General features: G+C 39.4%; 1 protein-coding gene across 3 annotated transcripts in view; it reads left to right on the top strand.

Annotated features, from left to right (window-relative positions):
* Positions 1 to 21,392, top strand: part of LOC145354195 (leucine-rich repeat-containing protein 27-like) — an 82,338-nt gene extending 60,946 nt beyond the window's left edge. For all 3 annotated transcript variants that reach the window (XM_080205271.1, XM_080205270.1, XM_080205272.1), the window contains 4 exons: positions 5,012 to 5,117; positions 8,138 to 8,268; positions 14,588 to 14,714; positions 19,866 to 21,392. In XM_080205271.1, coding sequence (XP_080061397.1) covers positions 5,012 to 5,117; positions 8,138 to 8,268; positions 14,588 to 14,714; positions 19,866 to 19,922 — 421 coding nt within the window. In that variant the 3' untranslated portion in view covers positions 19,923 to 21,392. The remainder of the gene's footprint in view (positions 1 to 5,011; positions 5,118 to 8,137; positions 8,269 to 14,587; positions 14,715 to 19,865) is intronic.
* The last annotated feature ends 641 nt before the right edge of the window (positions 21,393 to 22,033 follow it).

Genomic DNA, 22,033 nt, shown 5'->3' with positions numbered 1-22,033 from the left:
TTTATGGAACTTTAATTTTAAAAGTTTAACTTCCACATTTCCTCCAGTGATGAACAGTGGCAGCTGCGTGTACCATCTATAAAATGCACTGCAGGAACTCTTAGGCAGCATTTCAAACCCATGACCATTCCCATCTAGAGGGTCTAATACCTGGGAACAGCACCACCTGGAGGTTCCATAGAAACATAGAACATTACAGCGCAGAACAGGCCCTTCGGCCCACGATGTTGCGCCGACCAATTAAGAAAAAAGCAATGACCCTCTAACCTAAACCAATCCCTTTCCATCCATAAACCTATCCACGGACCTCTTAAATGCCCCCAAACTAGACGTATCTACAACTGCAGCAGGCAGGGCATTACATTCCCCCACCACCCTCTGGGTAAAGAACCTACCTCTGACATCCATCCTATAACTACCACCCCTTAATTTAAAGCTATGTCCCCTCGTGCTAGCTTTCTCCATCCGAGGAAAAAGGCTATCACTGTCCACCCTACCTAAACCTCTAATCATCTTGTACGTTTCAATAAGGTCTCCTCTTAGCCGCCTTCTTTCCAACAAAAACAACCCCAAATCCCTCAGTCTCTCCTCATAGGACCTTCCCTCCATACCAGGCAACATCCTGGTAAACCTCCTCTGCACCCTCTCCAATGCCTCCACATCCTTCCTATAATGTGGGGACCAGAACTGTACACAATACTCCACGTGCGGCCACACCAGAGTTTTGTACAGTTGCAACATGACGTTACGGCTCCTAAATTCAATCCCCCTACCAATAAATGCCAAGATACCGTATGCCTTCCTAACAACCTTATCGACTTGATTTCCAACTTTCAGGGGTCTATGCACATATACACCTAGATCCCTCTGTTCGTCAACACTATTCAGAGTCCTACCGTTAGCCCTATACTCTACACATCTGTTATTCCTGCCGAAGTGAATTACCTCACACTTTTCCGCATTAAACTCCATCTGCCACCTCTCGGCCCAGCTCTGCAACTTGTCCAAGTCTCTCTGTAAACTATGATACCCCTCTTCACTATTTACCACTCCTTCACTATCTACCACTCCTCTGACTTTGGTGTCATCAGCAAATTTACTAATCCATCTTTCTATACCCTCATCCAGATCATTTATAAAAATTACAAACAGCAGTGGCCCCAAAACAGATCCCTGAGGCACACCACTTGTAACCGAACTCCATGACGAATACTTTCCATCAACCACCACCCTCTGTCTTCTATCAGCTAGCCAATTCCTGATCCAATTAACTAAATCACCCTCAATCCCATACATCTGCATTTTCTGCAGAAGCCTTCCATGGTGAACCTTATCAAACGCCTTACTAAAGTCCATATATACCACGTCAACTGCCTTACCCCCATCCACCTCTTTGGTCACTTTTTCAAAAAACTCAATAAGGTTAGGAAGGCATGACCTACCCTTCACAAAACCGTGCTATCTCCAATCAATCCATTACTCTAAATAACTATAAATCCTATCCCTAATAATTTTTTCTAATACTTTGCCCACAACAGAAGTAAAACTCACCGGTCTATAATTCCCGGGGAAGTCTCTATTCCCCTTCTTAAACAATGGGACAACATTCGCTATCCTCCAGTCTTCTGGCACTATACCTGTGACCAACGACGACCTGAAGATCAGAGCCAGAGGCTCTGCAATCGCCTCTCTTGCCTCCCAGAGAATCCTAGGGTAAATCCCGTCCGGCCCAGGGGACTTATCTATTTTCAAACCCTCAAGAATATCTGGCACATCCTCCTTATCTACTGCAATACTATCCAGTTTACAACCCTGTAACCCAGTGTTCTCCACAACTACATTTCCCATCCAAGTCACTCACTATCTTGACTTGGAAATATATCGCAGCTCCTTCACTGTCAGTAGGTCAACATTCTGGTACTCTCTTCCTAACAGCAATTTGAGTGTACTTACACCTCTGGGACTGCAGTGATTCAAGAAGGCAGCATGAAGGGCATCTCACCCCTGAGGCATTGGTCAGGAAAGTGGACATAATGTATGAACAGAAGAAAAGGAAAATGTTTTTGCACGTTCATTGTGTTTTACTATGTGTTCTTAATTCAACATTTAAATCTGAAAATCAAATTAGTGTTGGAATGACCCAATATGCAGCATTTCTAATACAGTGTAGACTGTATTTGTGGACATGAAGTGTCACATAGAGATGCATGCATGTGGCAAATTGGGCCTTCTTGTCTATCCTGAAGAGTGTTTAACCCGCGTTTGAATGCAGCTTCCCTTGGATTTGACTTATCGCGAGTTTACTGTGCCACAATTATGCCAATCAAATTTTAGTCAAATTTGACCTGAACTGTGTAATTGTTGTGTTCCTTTCGGAACAAAGTTTGTTAAAGTGATAGTTGTTGAATGAAGAAATGGTCCACTTTAAAGGATGACACACGTGCACTGGAATTGGGGAACAGGAACATAATTTCTGTATTAGTTGGAAGCTTTAGTAAATTATGTAAACTTTTTTGTTTGCATATGAATTCTGCTTGGCCCAGATTTTGTGTTCAGTGGTGAAGGAACAGTGCTCGTCATTCATTATGCTTCCGGCTGCCATCAGAATTTTCATAGGCTTTTCAGTGACAACTTGATGTAGTTAAAGATCCTTTTCAGAATGTTGCCATTAGTAGGGGCTCTGTAGCATCTGTGAATAGGACAAACATACCACCAATCTTATTGAAGAAGTCTCACTGAGCTACGCATAGGCTCAATTAAGAAGTAAAAACATTGTGCAGAAAGCAAAGTAAAAAGGGAAAAGTAAAAGGTAGAAGATGAAGTTGAAAGAGACAAAAGAGGCTGAAAGGTACTTTTTTTAAATTTCTATCCATAATTAGCTTAAGCAATGTGAATCCGTACCTGTGAATTAAATTTTCACATTTTCTTTCCACCTCACCAATGCATCAGTCTTAATTTTTTTTCTGGTGTTTTTAGCAGAAAACTAGTGGGTAAATACACCAACTTCAGCATGCGGTAGAGCAAGGTAATTTGGACCACATCTTCCAAATTTCAGAGTTTAACTGCACATGTGTAGATGCCAAAAGTTGTGAGATTTACTGCATACTAATGGTAAATGCTGATGGCTTCAATGTTATTCTTAATGCAAAATCTGGACTTACACACTGCATTGCACTGTATTGTGTGATATTCCATTTATTCCATAGACAAATAATTTTAGTTTTTTGTTTGGTTTAAGAAATTTGTTTAAATAAGGAAAGTTGAAAAAAGATGGATCTTGCAGTGTTTAAAAACACAGGAGTGCGATGATTCTGCAGTTTTTGAAAGTGGGGTAATGGATTTGACTGCAACACATGAAAGCATCTTTATTCATCAGCCCCCACCCCTCCTACCTCCCCCCTGGTTTGGCCCTACCCCCTTGGCAGTGCCCAGTGTGCTATTCTCCCATCATGCCTACATCACCATTCCACCACCCTCATTTTCCAGTTTCAAAACTTTAGAAGTATTTGGTTTTTTTTACATCCTTAAGCATTAATATTGTATTTGGTCACTTACCTTGTCATCATGAAAGACACATTTCCTTTCTGTTGTTACTCATAATCCAATATAAGAGCACTAGGAGCAGAATTAGGCCACTCGGCCCATCAAGTTTGCTCTGCCATTCAATCATGGCTGATTTTTTTCTCATCCCCATTCTCCTGTCTTTTCCCCATAACTCCGGATCCCCTTATCAATCAAGAACCTACCTATCTCTGTCTTAAAGACACTCAGTGCCCTATAAACATTTTGGGATCTGGCAAGTTGAAAAGCAACTGATCTAACAATGCAAATTTGAGATTCAGAACTTAGATGAACTGCACAAATACATATCTTACATGTATGCGAATTGCCACTATTAATGAATCCACCATCTAATGTAAACCAAATAGATCCGGTACCACACAAGTATGGCCAGACACTGTTGTGAATTTGGCCTTGCACCACGAAGGCAATATGCAAACCTACCTTCTACCTGCACATATATCAATTGAATGAAGATAAACTCTTTTCATTAGTTGAAGGCTCAAGAATCAGTGGCCATAATCTAAAAATTAGGGCCAAGCTGTTCAGGAGAGAGGTTAGAAAACATTTCTATATGCAAAGAGTGGGGTAAGTTTGAAACTCTCTTCCTCAAACAGCACTAGATACTAGTTTAAGTCTGAGGTGGACAAAGTTTTATCGAGCAGGGGTATAGGACAGGCACATGGAATTAGGGCATAGTGCAGCCATATCTTATTGGAGAGGGCTCAAGGGGCTGAATGGCCTACTCCTGCTTCTGTGTTTCTATGTTCAAACTTAGCTTCTACCAGCACAAATATCATTCAGATATGAAATAGAGTTTTAAATATTTTAAACATCTCTTAGTCAGAAGTTTTAATTCATTCCTAGATTTTAATTATTTCATAAAAAACTGCAGTAATCTTGGACATCTATTAATAACAAAGATGACTTATCATTTTCAAAGTTTCAGAACTCAATTGCCTGAAGAGGTTGGAAACAATACTCAATTCCATGTGACCTAAATGTTTGGTATAAAAGTGATTACTGGTTTCAGTGAAAATCTCTGCAGTGTTCAGCTCTGCACCTTAAATTAATTGTAGAAGTAAACATTTAGGCCTGGACTTTTGTGGAATCGGTCCAACTCCAGAGCCATTTAAAAATGGTGGGCATGATCCAGTTCTGGGACTCACAATTTTTACTAGCAGGGGATAAAGTTGCCAATAGTGAGTCTGCATCCTACACTCCCAACCTGGCCTGCTCTATTGCAGGGGCAGACTTCATGCTTGTTTCTGTTGTTATTTAGATGAGCATCCCATCTGATTTCACACCAAACTGAAGCACAGTGGCTATGATTTTAGTTTATAAACTGAGTTCAGGTCTTTGGTCAAATGCTACTTACCACCATACCTGAATTTGCCTTTGTTTTACCTTGATCTTGTATAGGAGTAAATAGAATTACACTTATTTACAGAGACCACAGAGCATTGAGGGATTGGAGGCACCAAACTAAGTTAATGCAGGAAAAGAAAGAAACAGAACAAAAGCAAAGATCTGCAACAGAAGGGAACAAGGAACTGGTAAACAAAATATTTCTAATACTTTCAAATGAATTTGTTTATCATTTGCCAAAATAGGTTCACTTTTACTTTGTTAAGTTGCTGAGTTACTTGTTGTAATTTGATTCGGCCTCAAGGTAGTAACAACAGAACAATCCAAAACCAAGGTTCACTGCCTATGATCAGGTACTTGGTCCATTGTGAGCTGCATGTCAGTATCTTGTCCAGGAGTATCTAGCCAAAGATAAACAGGATCTTTTTTTTCCTGTAATGTGTAATGAAATATAACTGGTATCACCCAGTTCAAATCGTTCAGTTCAACTTGATTTTGTTGGAACATAATTATCTAATCCCTGGAGACTGCTCCCCGATGATGAACATCGTCAAAGCAACCACTGCTGGTGGAAGATAGAATAAAATTGACCTCACAAATCTCTTAAGTGTGCAATATATATCTCTATATATCAAAACCGTGCACAGCACATTCTTTCTGTTGATATGTTTGTTATCTCAACATTTAACATTAAAAATCCATATGTAAATGTTCATAATGGAAGCTATATGGAGGCATTCATAAAATCAAAAATCCCCGTCCAGACAAGCAAACTTTTCACCATCATGATTTGGTGAATAATCAATGACTGGGTGGAAATTTTCCAAAAAATGACGAGGTGTCATTTCTCCCTAGTGAAACAAACAGGTTTTCAGATGAGATTTCCCCACACTGCGTCATTTCTTTGAGGGGGGGGGATCATGTTTTACATCGTAATTGTGAGGAACCTGAAGATGCTGGCAAGCCTGGCTTTACAAAGATTGGGGCCCTTTTTGAAGACCACCCCCAACCATCCATGGACATTGCACCCCCCCCAGCCCTCCCATTATCATCATGGCATTATTCTCCCCACCGAAAATAGATCGGTGAGCATTGAACTCTCCCCTTCTCCCTCCATCCCCATCAAACATGCATTGCCAGTATTGGAGCCCTCCTATTAGGATATGTGCTGCCCCCTTCAGACGGTGCTCCTTCAGGTTGCATTTGCCTCACGTCCACCCCATGCCAACTCCAGGGTGCCAGGGCACTGTCCTGCCATGCCTCCGACCACCCAGAGGCTACAGTAACTTCTGAACCTCCCAGTGTGGCCTTCACATCCGGTCTCCAGTGGGAACATATGATGGTCTCAGAAGATTGGCATTAGGCCAATTTTGGATATGTAACTATATTTAAATGTGTGGTAGTCAGGTTCATGCCCTTGCTGAGCGTAAATCTGATTACGTCTGCTGGGAGGCCTGGGAACATCGTGCTCTGGATTCATGTTGGCACGGACCCTACCAAGGCCCTCTCACAAGAGTTTCCGGCCATGATAGATTTGAGCAGTGTGTGATGGGGCCTGAAAACTCCATTGCCTTTTTAAATAAATTAGTTAGGGAAAAAATTGAACTGCTTGCAAGCAGCATCTCTGATTGTGATTTCATTAATGAATTTTAGAGAAGAAACTAATTGAATATTGAAAATTAATTTCATTTCTAGTGCCTCAGCTACCTTGTGTAGAAAATTCACAATAAATCTGGGTTCTAAACCATTTTCTGACACTAATTTGTGGGAATAAAAATTTGGAAAATTGGCTTACATTAGTGAAGTTAGCAAACCCACTAATAGTGCATTAAAAGGTAAAGTTTCTATTATGTTTCCCTTGACACATGAATGAAGTACCTATTGGGAAATCATTCCCAGCCTGTGAGTTTTCATCCATTATTTGGATATGTGCGGTTTCCAAAAATGTGCTTCATGCATGCAACAGGGATATGAAGGCAATAGATCTAACCTTAAATACGTTAATGGAGGAATGTGATGAAAGGAGCCAAGGAAGATGGGAAACGCATTGGGGTTGTGGAAGGATTACTCACTGATACAAAAGGGAGCATAGATCAGTTAAGAGGAAGATGGGAGGATTTCTTTGATGATCTGAAACAGATGAAGGCAATTTTTGGTCCTGTTCTCCTCGTTCCATTCCCTGTAAAACATTATTTTGCTTTCTAATTGGGTACATCAGACAGACAGACTGAGATATCAGGACTTGATACTGGGTGAAATGCTGTCCAGTTTTGTTTAAAAGAGAATACATTTAATATTGTCAGTTTTTTTTTTCAGATTAAAAAATTCAAATGTTTGGACAACTGGATGGCAATGTGCTGCAGCAGAACTTTTCTGTAAATGATGTGGGCTCTAACCACTGATTGGGGAAAGGCTAGGGAGAACTAGGCTTGTACTCGTTAGAGTTTAGAAGAATGAGGGGAGATCTCATTAAGACGTATAAGATGATGAATGGGATGGATAGGATAGAGGTGGAGAGGCTCTTCCCGCTCAGAAAGGACAGTAGGACTAGAGGGCACAGCCTCAAGATAAGGGGGGGGGGGGGCAGTTTAGAACAGAGTTGAGGAGGAACTTCTTCACTCAAAGGGTGGTGAATCTCTGGAATTCTCTGCCCATTGAGGTGGTGGAGGCTGCCTCGCTAAATATATTTAAGACGCGGGTAGATAGGTTTTTGATAGGCAAGGGGATTAAGGGTTATGGGGAGAAGGCGGGAAAGTGGAACTGAGCCACGTCAGATCAGCGATGATCTTATTGAATGGCGGGGCAGGTTCGAAGGGCTAGATGGCCTACTCCTGCTCCTATTTCTTATGTTCTAAATCCAATGAGGGCCCAGAAATTCAAAAATATGTCCCAAAGCTGTTTGTTAAAATTCATTGTTTCAACTTTCCGATGTGATTCTACAATCTACTAATGATATTTGGACATAAAGAATAAATGAATGCTAATTTCTGAGAGGTAGTCTGATATAAAAATAGAAAATGCTGGAAAAAATCAGCAGCTCAGGCAGTATCTAAGAAGAATAAAACCATGAAATTTCAGGTTGATGACCTATCATCAAAACTGCAGGCTAATCTGCTGAGTATTTCCAGCACTACTTGTTTTATTTCAGATTTCTGGCATCTGTTGTATTTTGTTTCTGTACTAAGCAGTCAGATATTTTTGTGCTCAGGTCGTGAAAAGTGCACCATATGCTACAGACCCAAACTATTACCGCTTAGTGAGACATGCAGATTTGAAAGGAATGCCTACCTGTGAATCCAGGCAGACATTGTATTCAGAAAAGGAAATGGAAGAAGCAAGGTGTGTTTTCTGAGATTTTTATTGTTATATCCATAGAAATAGTAATACATACTGTGACAACAATATAAATATTCAATAGGCATCCTTTATGTACCATTCTGTTTTCAAGCAATTGTAGATGACCTGTTCTTATGGGCAGTTGCAAATTGCTCACTCCACTGAAGTAGATATTTTTCTTTTTAATCTTCTTAACAATAACAAATAATACTAATAGAGCACCTGCCACAATGGTAAGATGCTATTAAAGTTAATTTTTTTTGCACATGTAATATCAAACTGCCATGTATTTTGTAAACTGTGTCTGCCTAAAAGAAAAAGTAGGGAAAAGGATGTTCTTTTCAATTGATACAATTAGTAGTCAGAGTGCTGTGAGCTAAGAAGCAGTTGAGGTGTTGAAGAAGCAGCAGTAAGACAGAGAGACAGGGGCAGACATTCTCAGCTAGAGTTGAGGTGCTAAAGGCGAGCCAGTTTATGGAAAAGATCGTTTTCTTCACTGAACCAAAGATAATTCCCAAGTTCTGGTCAGTTAAGCTGTACGTTGTGGTAATCACTGGCTAGATTTGACCAATATGTTTATGGTTGTTGCTTGGGAAATGAGGTCTCAGCAAAATTTAGATACGGGGAAACAGATGCTTTTGGTGCTCAGTCTTTGAGGGGCCAAGTGCTTACTGTTAATTTGCCAAAGCAAAAGATTGTTCTTTGTAGTGTTTTATTATCTTTCCTCTACTTAAACAAACAAATACAGCATTTATTCATAAAGAGATCTGTGTTCACACTGTTTCTGCAAGTGTTTCTCACTAACTTATAGAAAAAACATGAAACCAGTGTTTCAGGTTGGAGCACTCTCACACATAACATGAACAGAGTTGCTTATCACACCTTTAATGAGATGTCCTAAGGCACTTCATAGGAGGATGATAAAATGAAGTATGACACTGAGTCACATAAGAAAGTATTATATCAAATGACCAAAAACTTGGTCAAAGAAGCAGATCTTATGAAGTGTCTTAAAGGAGGAAAGAGAGGTGGAGAGAGGGAATTCAAGAATTTCAGGTCGAGCCAACTGAAGACCTGGCCACTGATGGTGGAGAAATTATACCTGGTAAATCAAAAAAGATTCAAATAATAGGAGTGCAGATACCCCCGAGGGTTGTGGGATTGCAGGAGATTGCAGAGATAAGTGGAGGCAAAACCATGGAGGGATTTAAAAAGAAGAATGAGAATTTAAAATCAAGGTGTTGCTTGACTATGAATCAATGTAGCACAGCGACCACAGAGGTCATAGGAGAATGGGATTTTAATGAAGAACCGGGCAGCAGAGTTTTAGTTGATTTCAAGTTTATGGAGGACAGAATGTAGGAGACCAGCCAGGAGTGCATTGCAATAGTCAAGCCGGACAGAAATGAAAGCATGGATGAGTTTAAACATCAGATGAGCTAAGACAGGAGTGAAGTTGAGCAATGTTAGAGGTGGAAATAAGTGGTCTAAGTGATGGCACAAACATGAGGTCAGAAGCTTATCTTAGGATCAACTATGACACCAGGTTTGTGAACAGATTGGCTTAATCTCAGACCACTGACAGGGAAATGGATGGAATTGTTAACTAGGAAACCAAGTCTGGACCAGACAGAATTCTCCCATCTGAGAGTAAAACCAGTGGCAGGAGGCAAGAACGTTGAGTGTTTTCTGCTGTGGAGGCTGGTGGTGAAGCACGCCATATCTTCCAGCCCTGGCCTCACTAATTATGCAATCGTGATTTTGCACCGCATTCCATGATGGGGCAGTCCTAATGGTGCTTCGTCTGCCATCATATCCACATTGAAACGGTGTCCAATATCACTGATCCATGATTGAAGAAGGAGGATGGTCTTCCTGAAAATAAAGATGGAGTTCTAGAAGAACTCTGAGGCTGGAAGGTGGACCTCCTTAATGACACTGAATCTGTAGATGTTCACCCGCTGCTGTGGTATTCCAGAATTGCTGCCAGCCTCCATTCCAAACTCTGCAGGCAGTCCCAGGCATTGTTCAGGTGAGCCCAGACCTGTTGTTCCAGATGTGTTTTGCACAGACGTGTTTTCCCACTGGCATCACTGAGAATCAGATGTGGGTGGAGAACTCTGGTCTGGCCTTCATTTGCATCCTGTTAGTGGGAATGTAAATCAGTTCCACACCGACCTCCAGCAGGTCTCCCAATCTGCCATGGTAGGCACCAACGGAAGGTACCATGGGAAATTCATGCCAGTGTGAAACAAGTTCTTGCAGTCCCACTAAATTCCACACCCCACACACACACACACATACACACACACACACCCCATTCCGCCATTGAACCCATCAGTGAGACCATGGGAGAATTCTGTCTAATGACTTCAGTCTTCCCAATATTTAATTGGTGGAACTTTCTGCTCATCCAATACTGGATGTCAAATAAGCAGTATGATAATTTAGCAATAATGGAGGAGTCAAGGGAGATGGCAGTGAGGTAGAGCTGTGTTCTGACAGTGTACGACATTTACAAGTCAGGAGTGTAATAGAATACTCTCCATTTGCCTGGATGAGTGGAGCTCCAACAACACTCAAGAACCTTGCCACCATCCTGGAAAAAGGAAAAAGCAGCCTACTTGATTGCTACCCCTTCCATAAACAATCAATCCCTCCACCACCGATGACCAGTGGCAGCCATGTGTACCAACTACAAGATGAACTGCAGAAACTCACCAAAGTTGCTTACGGAGCAGCTTCCAAACCCTCCCCACTAACATCTAGAATGACTAGAGTAGCAGATACCTGGAGCACCACTACCTGAAGGCTTCCATCCAAGCCACTTCCCATCCTGATTTGGAAATATATTGCTGTTCCTTGACAGTTGCTTTGTTAGAATCCTAAAACTCCCTCCCTAACAGCACTATGGGTGTACCTACACCTCAGGGACTGCAGCAGTTCAAGAAGGCAGCTCACCATCACCTTCTACAGGGCAACTAGAGATGCGTAATAAATGTTGGCCCAGCCAGAAACGCCCCCATCTCATAAATAAATTTTAAAAAACATGCGAGGTGATGTATTTTGGTAGATTGAACCAGGGCAGGACTTACTCAGTCAATAGTAGGGCATTGGGAGAGTTACACAACAAAGAGATCTAGGGGTACAGATTCCTGGCTCCTTGAAAGTGGAGTCACAGGTGGACAGAATGGTGAAGAAGGCATTCAGCATGCTTGGTTTCATTGGTCAGAATGTTGAATACAGGAGTTGGAACAGTTGGAAGTTGTACATGACATTGGTAAGGCCACACTCAGAATACTGTGCACAGTTCTGGTCACGCTGTTATAAAAAGGATATTATTAAATGAGAAAGAGTGCAGGGGAGATTCACTGGGATGCTACGGGACTTGATGGTTTGAGTTATAAGGAGAGGCTGGATATACTAGGATTTTTTCCTCTGGAGAATAGGAGGCTGAGAGGATGATCATACAGAGGTCTATAAAATAATGAGGGGTATAGATGAGCTAGATAGTCAATATCTTTTCCCAAAGGTAGGGGAGTCTAAAACTAAAGGGCATAGGTTTAAGGTGAGAGGGGAGAGATACAAAATGATCCAGAGGGGCAATTTTTTCACACACAGGCTGGTGAGTGTCTGGAACGAACTGCCAGAGTTGTAGTAGAGGTGAGTACAATTTTGTCTTATAAAAAGTGTTTCGATAGCTACATTGGGTAAGATGGGTATAGAGGGATATGGGCCAAATACAGGCAATTGGGACTTGCTTATGTGCTTTAAAAAAAAGGGTGGCATGGACAAGTTGGGCCAAAGGGCCTGTTTCCATGCTGTGAACCTCTATGACTATGGTTCTATGTGAAACCTAATGTTGTGCAACCTAATCAGATGATGTTGCCAAGAACAGCATGTAAATGAGAAATAGGGGACACCGGAGGAAACAACATGGGAGCAGGAAAATAAGCCATTGTAAGTGATTATCTGGCTACAATTAGAGAAAGATTTCTTTTTATTCTTTCATGGAATGTGAGTGTACTGGCAAGATAAACACTTGTTGCCCATCCCTAATTGTCCTTGAACTGTGTAGCTTGCTCAACCATTTCAGAATCAACCATATTGCTGTGGATCTGGAGTCACCTATAGGCCAGAGCAGGGAAGGTTTGCAGATTTCCTTCTGTGAAGGACATTACTGAGAAGGGTTTTTTTTACAGCAGTTGATGATGGTTGTCATAGTCTGAAACTAACTTTATGTTACAGATTTATGAATTGAATCTAAATTCCGCCAGTTGCCATAGTGGGATTTGAATCCTTTAAATATCAGGGAATTTAATCCTCATTGTTTAACCTCTCCTCACAATGTAGCCCTTGGAGACCAGACAACATATATCTGTCTTTTTCTACTCCATCGCCTGAGTCATTAATAAATACAGTGAATAGTTGAGGTTCCAACACAGATCCTGGAAACCTGCCACATCTTGCCAATTAGAGTATGTTCTTATTAACCCTACTCTGTGTCTCTTGCCAATCAGCCAATTTCCTAACCAGATCAATAACTTGCCTCCAATTTTGTGAACTTCACTTCCAGCTAACAATCTCTTACAAAAACTTTATTGAATGCCTTCTAGAAGTCCATATAAATAACCATAAATATTTGCCTGCCCTCTACATTAATCACCACTTCAAAATGCAATGTTTAATACACATTCTACGAAAAAAAGTTGATACACTTACATCAAGCACACTTATTTATTTTCTCAAATCAGGGCATGTTAAGTAAACAATTTAGTATTTGTCCATCGTGTACCATGTGGTAGAGTTCTATTGTGAGCAAATTTGATTTCAAGATACAATTAATTAATTTTGCAAACCTAGCCCATGTGACCAGTTTTTTTTTTAGATGATTTTATTTTTGTTTTACTGGCTATGAGGAAATGTGATCCCCAAACACTAAAGCTGAGCCTTGCACAGCTCAGATGTTATTCGATATTAAACATGTATTAATGAGTTAATTGCAAATATATTTTGCTTCTGTTGCATGATTCTGTTTTTGTCATAATATACAACTATGTTCAGCAGGACTTTACCACAATTTATCAATAGTTACTTTTGTTGCTGTCACACAGATATGCTATTTTCTTTCATATTGTAACTTTTAAGCAATGTTTCACAACAATGCTGAAACTGGCCATGACACTGGTACATGATCCTCTTAAAAGAAAAACACACCATTGAATCTTGAAAAAAATATCTCTTTTAAAAAAAATTCTGCAACAATAGATTTGAAACAGAAACCCTACTGAGTAGACTTTTGACATGCTGGAAGAATTGTTTTGATGTTTGAACTGCGCCAAGGGTACTTTGTAATATCTTCTGAAGAGAGTTGTCAGGCTGTTAGTGTTCGGCTCACACTATGCCAAGACAGCCTTGGGGAAAGGAAAATGTCAAATTGTAGATGAAGAGCAGTAAGAAACCTATGACATGAAGACAATGAAATCCTAGAGTTCCTACAGAAATCATATATGTTTCTGTGCTTTAATTGAAAACATTTTCCATGAATACCTCCCTTTATTTTTAATTGCATTTATTTTCTCCTTGTTCATAAAAAACAGTACTTTTTACTTCAGTTTCTCTGGTAAATGAATTTCAAAAGAAAACACGAATCATAATGTTTAGGATGATGCCTTATGCTGTGTGTTCACTTCAGCGTTGAGAGAGGTATTGTATATTTAACACTTTTTAACATGAAGCACCATTATTCTGTCCTCTACATATCAGCCATGTTCGTAAGGGACTTGGGTTTTAAGGAATTGAGATTAGTTATAGAATCATAGAATCCCTATAGTCCAGAAAGAGACCATTCAGCCCATCGAGCCTGTACCAACAACAATCCCACCCAGGCCCTATTCCTGTAACTCCATGTCTTTACCCTGCTAGTCCCCCTGATTCTAAGGGCCAATTTAGCATGACGAATCCACCTAACCAACATATCATTGGACGTGGGAGGAAATTAGAACATCCAGAGGAAACCCATGCAGCCATGGAGAGAACATGCAAACTCAACACATTCACCCAAGGCCAGAATTGACGCTGTAAGGCAGCAGTGTTAACCACTATGCCACCATGCCACCCATATTGTAAGCAGATTGAAAAAGTTAGTTTTTTTGTCAGACACTTTAGACAATTTTCTACTTTATTTTCTATTACATCCATCACCAATGATGGAATTTTTACTTCTAAAAATATGAGTGTTAAGTTTTGCTGTCTGCACAGTTTCAAGGACCTTGTAAACAGCTTCTTATTGCATTTTATCCTTGCTTTATTTTTTCTGTAGAGCTGCTAAAGATAAAGAACTGCAAGAACGGATCCAGCAACATATTAAGTCGATGCGAGAAAGAAGAAAAAGACATAAGGGAACCCCTCAAGAAGAATTGGAAGCTGCAAAGAGAGACTTAGAAATTGTGCGTTCACCATGTGTTCTTGTTTGTATGAGTTAAATATAGCTTTGCTTTGTGTTTTTAATAAGCGATTAATGTATTTAAAACTTTTGTTGATAGACTTTAAAGAATAGGAAATGAAAAAATTCACTATAATTCTGCAAGTTTTTTTTAAGCATGTCATATATTTCATTTTTAAAGAGAAACCAGTCTTGGTACTGGTGTCATTAAAGAGAAAGTTCAGCTAATGGCAGGAAGCTGCATTTAGGAGATGAGATTAGGTTAACACACAGGGATTCCATCAAAAGAATGTGCTAGAATTGGAAATCTGTTTTCACACAGTGCATGGTGAAGGAAAGAGCATAAAGAACAATGCATTTGGAGCTGAGAAGTAACAGGAGACGAAATCTCAAATCAGTTATCGACCAAAGCAACTGGTAACATTAGAGAACTATGTGGAACACGTGCTAGTTTGTCATTTCCAGTTTCACTTCCTGGCATTTGTTAGCGAATGAAATCTAGTTAAAGGAATAATTTGTATTTGCAATATCAACATTATTTCACAACATCCCAAAGCTCCCCACAACTGACTCTGAAATTTAGTCATCGTCATGACTAAATTTTTGAGGCGATGTCTAGGGGAGGTCAATGAGGCTAGCATGTAAGAGACTTTAACAAGAGCTCTGACAAGGTCCTACATGGTAGACTCCTCAGAAAAGTAAGAGTTCATGAGAGATTCGAGGGAAAATGGCAAGTTGGATCGAAAATTGGCTCAGAGGCAGGAAGCCAAGGGCAGAAATCGTCAAACGTTTTTGCAACTAGAATACTGTGTCTGGTAGGTTGCACAGGGCACAGTACTAGACTCTTTGCTTTTTGTAGTATGTATCATTTATCTAGACCTGTGTAGGAGACTTGATTAATATGTTTGCAGCTGATACAAAGATTGGCTGTTGGTTGATAGTGAAGAAATACAATATAGACTATAGGTGGATATCAATGGACTGATCAGGTGAGCAGAATCCGGCTGTGTGATATAATGCATTGGGGGAAGGGGCAATACAGGTGAGGAAATACACAATAAATAGTTGGATGCACCGAAGTAGAACAGAGGGACTTTGGAGTGCTGGTGCACAGATCCCTAAAGGTAGCAGGACAGGTAGATAAAATGATTAAGAAGGCACTTGGAATATTTTCCTTTCTTAACCAATGTGGTGAATAAGAGCAGAATGTCACGCTGAAACTGTGTAAAAGACTAGTTTGGCCATAACTAGAATACAGCATACAATTTTGGATGCAGCATTACCAGAAGGATGTGATCACACAGGAGAGGGTACAGAGGAGCTTTGCGAGTATGTTGCCAGAATTGGGAGAATTCTAGCTGTGAGGTAAGATTGAATAAGCGGGGGGTATTTTCTTTGGAACAGAGGAGGCTGAGAGGAGATTTAATTGAGCTGTGTAAAATTGAGTGGTCCACATACAGTGGATATGAAGGACCTACTTTCCGTAGAGAAAGGTCAATAACCAGGGGTGTTGGGTTAAAGTAATTGGCAGAAGGATTAAAGGGAAGTTGCAGTGAAATGTTTTTACCCAGAGGGTGGTTGGAGTCGGGAATTCTCAGAAAGGATGATAGAGACAGAAACTGTCATCACATATCAAAAAATACGTAACTGTGCACATAAATTGCCATAATCTAAAGGACTAAGGATTAAGAGCCGCAAAGCAGGATTAGGCTGCTATGATTTTTATCAGGCAGTGGGCAAAATGGCCGCATTCTAGGCATAAATCTTCCAACTGTGGGTAAATGTAGGAGCAAATCTGTAATCAGCAGTACTATAGCAGATAATCTGTTCCATCACTTTCCTCTGAAAAATGCACCTCAACCAAAGGATTATATATTCCATACTATATTAGATATATGTTGAAATCAAGACAGAGACATGAACCCACAACTTTCTGTCTGAGGCAATAGTATTAACTAAATTCAGGATATGCTATGGTCAGGAGTATTGTTAACTGTGGAAGATGCACACAGTTAACTTTTCTGTCTTGGTAAAGTCTTGCCAGTAGAGGAAGTGGTTTCAACAACAATTTTCTTTCCACTAAAGTATCATTAGCTTCTTACAAAGAAGAAATCTAGGTTAAACTCTGACCCTAATGGAACAACAGCATGTTATTCAGCTGATCACAAATAAAAATTGCCCATATGTGTTACATCCAAACACACATACCTATATCTATTTATCTCTTTATACAAATATATATTTCTTACTCAAAAATCACAAACCTGGAAGTAATGCCTGAATATTAATATTTATAATGAGAAAACCCCACATCAAAATTGTACCTTCAAACATTATTGGTTCAATCAAAGCTGCAATTTGAGAATAAGACAAAAAGGATCAAAGACATGAAGGACCTTGTGTTATAAAACAACATATCCTCTGAATCTTCATATAAGATCTGATGATGTATTTGATGTTTTGCATATGTAGACTGAGGTAGCTAGCACATTCTTCCCTTAAACTCTGCTGCCATGTTGTTTCAGTCACACAGTTCCTGTTGTGTGCCACAGCCAATAAGTAATGATTTATTTATATTTGATTTGATTTGACTTATTATTGTCACATTAACATACAGTGAAAAGTATTGTTTCTTGCGGGCTTTATGGACAAAGCATACTGTTCATAGAGAAGGAAACAAGACAGTGCAGAGTGTAGTATTACAGTCATAGCTAGGGTGTAGAGAAAGATCAACTTAATGCAAGGTAAGTCCATTCAAAAGTCTGACAACAGCAGGGAAGAAGCTGTTCTTGAGTCGGTTGGTATGTGATCTCAGACTTTTGTATCTTTTTCCTGATGGAAGAAGATGGAAGAGAGAATGTCCGGGGTGCATGGGGTCCTTAATAATGCTGGCTGCTTTGCCGAGGTGGTGGGAAGTGTAAACTGAGACAATGGATGGGAGGCTAGTTTGCATGATGGATTGGGATACATTCACAACCTTTTGTAGTTCCTTGCGGTCTTGGGCAGAGCAGAAGCTATACCAAGTTGTGATATAACCAGAAAGAATGCTTTCAATGGTGCATCTATAAATGTTGGTGAGAGTCGTAGCTGACATGCCAAATTTCTTTAGCCTCCTGAGAAAGTAGAGGCTTTGGTGGGCTTTCTTAACTATAGTGTCGGCATGGGGGGGACCAGGCCAGGTTGTTGGTGATCTGGACACCTAAAAACTTGAAGCTCTTGACCCTTTCTGCTTCATTCCCATTGTTGTAGACAGGCATACTCTCCTTTACGTTTCCTGAAGTCAATGACAATCTCCTTCATGTTGTTGACATTGAGGGAGAGGTTATTGTTGCCGCGCTAGTTCACCAGATTTTCTATCTCTTTCCTGTACTCTGTCTTGTCATTGTTTGAGATCCAACCCACTATGGTGGTGTCGTCAGCAAACTTGAAAATCGAATTGGAGGGGAATTATACCTACTGCCTTACTTTGCAACCACAGGGAATGGTTAAGGCACATGAAAAAGGAATTAAAAGTAAAATATTATGGATGCGGGAAACATGAAATATAAACAAAATCTACTGGAAAATAGGTCTGGCATCATGCCACACTGGGGAGTTTTCCCAACATTTTCTGTATTTATTGAAGAAGGGAATATATGGTTATGGTAGATTTAGATGAGAAAATACGGGAGAAGGCTCGAGTGAAGTGTAAAACTGACATGGACCAGTTATGTGACCTGTTCCTGTGCTGAATATTCCATACAATTTTATAAAATTGAGATTATCTAACTCTGTCGAAATTGGGCTTTGTCTGATAGAAAGTCCTGAATTTGAGTGTTCCTCATTGCAGTGTTCATGTAAACCTACTTAGGACACTAATAAATTAACTTTAACTTAAACTTCTTGTCAGCTCCATGCCCACCATCACTCAGAACCTGTCTATAACACTGTGGCAACCTCTCCTGTCAACTTCCCACCAAACCTCATGAAAAGATTTTTTCAGAACCAGCTTTTGATTTAAGTGGTATTTTTGTTTAAATAAAACCAGGTTCTGTACTTATTTGCAGCCACTGACAATCTTACTGCTCTGAAGACTTCTTGCCTTATTGGTGCTCCACACCAGTCACCATGTTTAAATAAAAAGGCAAAAAAATTAACAAAAGAGAAATATAAGTATTTAGTGTCTCTGGGACATGAGAAATTAAAGGGAAGTTTTGAGTTTTGGGCAGGCTTTATTGTGCCATCAAAATATTAATGAGTATCACCCAACAAAGACAGAATTTCTATCATCATACTCAGCTGCTGTTAAATTGCACCTCCTGAAGAACTATCACAACTCCAGCATTATGTATCCTCCATAAACTGTGTACATGGTAACTACTAGTAATATAAAAGTGAAACATCTGCATGCATTTCATGTCCATTTTACCTCAATTTCTCCATATGCTGCAAATTTCCATGGTGTACTTTCACTTGGTTAGCATAAATTTCACTTTCATGTAAGGGCAGCCATTCAGAATTCTGTTAAGCATTGGCAATGGGAACAAATTACCAACAAAACCAGCAGACAATGATGAGATAAAACTAGTTAAAATATTGCTAATTTTTTGGAGTAACTTAATAATTTTAGTCAATCCACCATGTACAATGGTGTAAAACATGTTAAAACTGAGGCATTTAACATAAAGGCTTACATATTTTGCTACACGATGCTTAGACTAATCTATAAAATTGCCTTCTGTGTTTATGAAATCCTTAATTAGTTCTTCCTTGGAGGCCTTAGCCTTGGAAATGGGTAGAGTTTCAGGGTATTCTTAAATTTCTGTTAGCTGAGGCATGATGTTCCTCATATTTTTGTGGTTACGGCTTGTTTACTTTTCTAAATTACTTCCAAACAATCTGGAGCGAGAACCTTTGAAGCTTTGTTGCAATTAACTTTGACAGGAAAACTATTTTCAAGTATTTATTTTTAGTTCAGAGAGGGCCTGCTTGAGAGAGAATCAGACAGAATGACACAGAGAGAAACATTGGTCCATTCATAGTGTGCATATTAAGGGAGACCGATAGAAGTTTCTATCAGTGATGTTCAGTTTTGGTTGTTTAATAATCGTCATATATGTCTCTGTGTACACAGCTTTGAATTTGTTTAAAGGTATTCTTTTCTTTTTTTGTGTAGGCTACAAATCTGAAAACTACACTTGCTAGAAGAAAGCTCATGGAAAGTCTATTATAAAATAATTTTATTGCATTCTTTGGAGGACCTTTATCCAGCAATTCATCCCTGACCAATTCCCAAATGGTGTTTCTAGCATGAAATTATAATGGACCATCGCAGTACTGAAGATGTATCTACATACTTATAATCAAAGTGAAATAATTGGGAACATTAAGTTATTTATTACTCGTAGTCTGGAACCAGATTGAATCAATAGCTATGTTTAATTGATCTATCCTCTTCAATACATACTATCTTATAACTATTTCTATCCATAACAAAAAATCAGTGATTGGTTATTAAACCTTTTCCTTGTCCAAGTGTACAAATTTTAAAGTTATAATTCTTTTTATTTACTAGAATGTAGCAGTTGCATTCTTCAAATAGTTAAACAAAGTCAGAATGGAGTACATTAATTTCTTGTCCATCACAATATGGGGCAGGTACAAATTGCTGACTTCTTGCCATTCGATATTCTAGGTGAGGTAGGAACCCTTTCTGCATGAACTTAATGGATTCTTTAGTATACAGTTACCAATAACAGTGCCAATGAAGATCACTGTGATTTTCTCCCATTTTCCTCACCAATAAGGGTGCACATATTTATCATGGCTTACCAGACACTACCTTAGATCAACTAATCTAACACAATCCTGGAATACAATGTGAGATTTTTCTAGTGTAATGCAGTAACCCACCATATTTCACATTTAAGCTATGTGCAGAGTTAATCAAAGTGTGCCAGCTCAGTTTGCTGAACAGATGATTAGTGATGTGGAGTGATGCCAACAGCACAGCTTCAATTCCTGTACCAGCTGTAGTTATTCATGAAGGCACTGCCTTCTCAACTTTGCTTCAGGTGTGGTGATCCTCAGGTTAAATCACCACCAATCAACTCTCCCCCTCACAGGGGAAAGCAGCCTAAGGTCATCTGAGACTATAGTCAATTTACCTTTATTTAGATTTAACATCAGTATACCATGCCCGAGTGTACAAAAACATTTTTTTAAATGAACAAAATATATTTTTAAAGGATCTTCTTAATTCCTAGGGAGAAGAAGGAGGCAATAATAAAGTCCTCCCTCACTCTCACCATTTTCCCAGCCCTTTAAACATTTTAGTTGTACTTTCTGCAGTCTGTTACCTTTTGAGAATGAAGGAAATTAAATCTTTACATTTTCTTTTAAAGACAGCATCAAAAGATATCTGAAACGTAAGGGGTCATTTGTAAGGATTCAGAAGAGACATTTCTTTCTCTCTAGTTACTTCTTTATCACGTAGTTTCCCCTTGTTAATGAAGGTTTGAATTGTTTATTAATTCCGTGAGAAAGTACCATTCATCGCAGAAGTGTCTACAGAAATTAAAGTGAACTTAATGTGTTTGTTTACAAGCAGTTAATGCAGTATTAACTTGGTTAAAATGTAGAATCTTAAATTGAACGTAAATATCTCAATCAGGGCTTAACTGCCTTCTGTCAAGTTTCAACATTCAGCAAATAAATATTTTGAAACATTTTAATCTTGAATTACTGGCACTCTCTTTAAATGACCCGCTCCCTGAAATCCCATTGAGCCTTACAAGAAGAAGCTGGATTGGAGACCAGGTTTGAAATGTTTACCTGATTTCTCACCTGCCCAAAAGTTAGTCCAACAAGATCTCTTGGATGCCTCACCTTGACAGAATTTCTCTGTTAGCTTGAGGGGGAAAAAGATGACTAAATATTCAGTTGAGTTACAGCTGCAAGCTTTTGGTTTATTGATCTCAATCACCATGGATAATTTATCATATTCTATCTGCTTTATAAAATCATAATCTGAGGGCTTTCCTGGTTTACTGTCCATAACTTCATAATCCAGTAAACAATGGATTGGAATTTCCTCCTTGAATACAACTCTGAATGACAATCAATCTGCCATTGTCAGCTTCTGCTCAAATTTCCTGTGAATTTCATCAGAATACAATGCAAAATGGGTATAAATTTGAATAAGTACCTGGGGCCCAAAAATATACTAAACTCACATATTTATTCTTTAAGTAGGAAAATTAAAGCTTCAACCCATTCATTTGTCATAGAAACATAGAAAATAGCAGCTGGAGTAGGCCATTCAGCCCACTGAGTGTGCTCCGT

The sequence above is a fragment of the Carcharhinus amblyrhynchos genome, chromosome 17 (genome assembly GCF_965287045.1).
Source record: "Carcharhinus amblyrhynchos chromosome 17, sCarAmb.v2.hapA, whole genome shotgun sequence".
NCBI lineage: Eukaryota > Metazoa > Chordata > Chondrichthyes > Carcharhiniformes > Carcharhinidae > Carcharhinus > Carcharhinus amblyrhynchos.
This window is presented reverse-complemented; position numbering and strand designations above follow the sequence as displayed.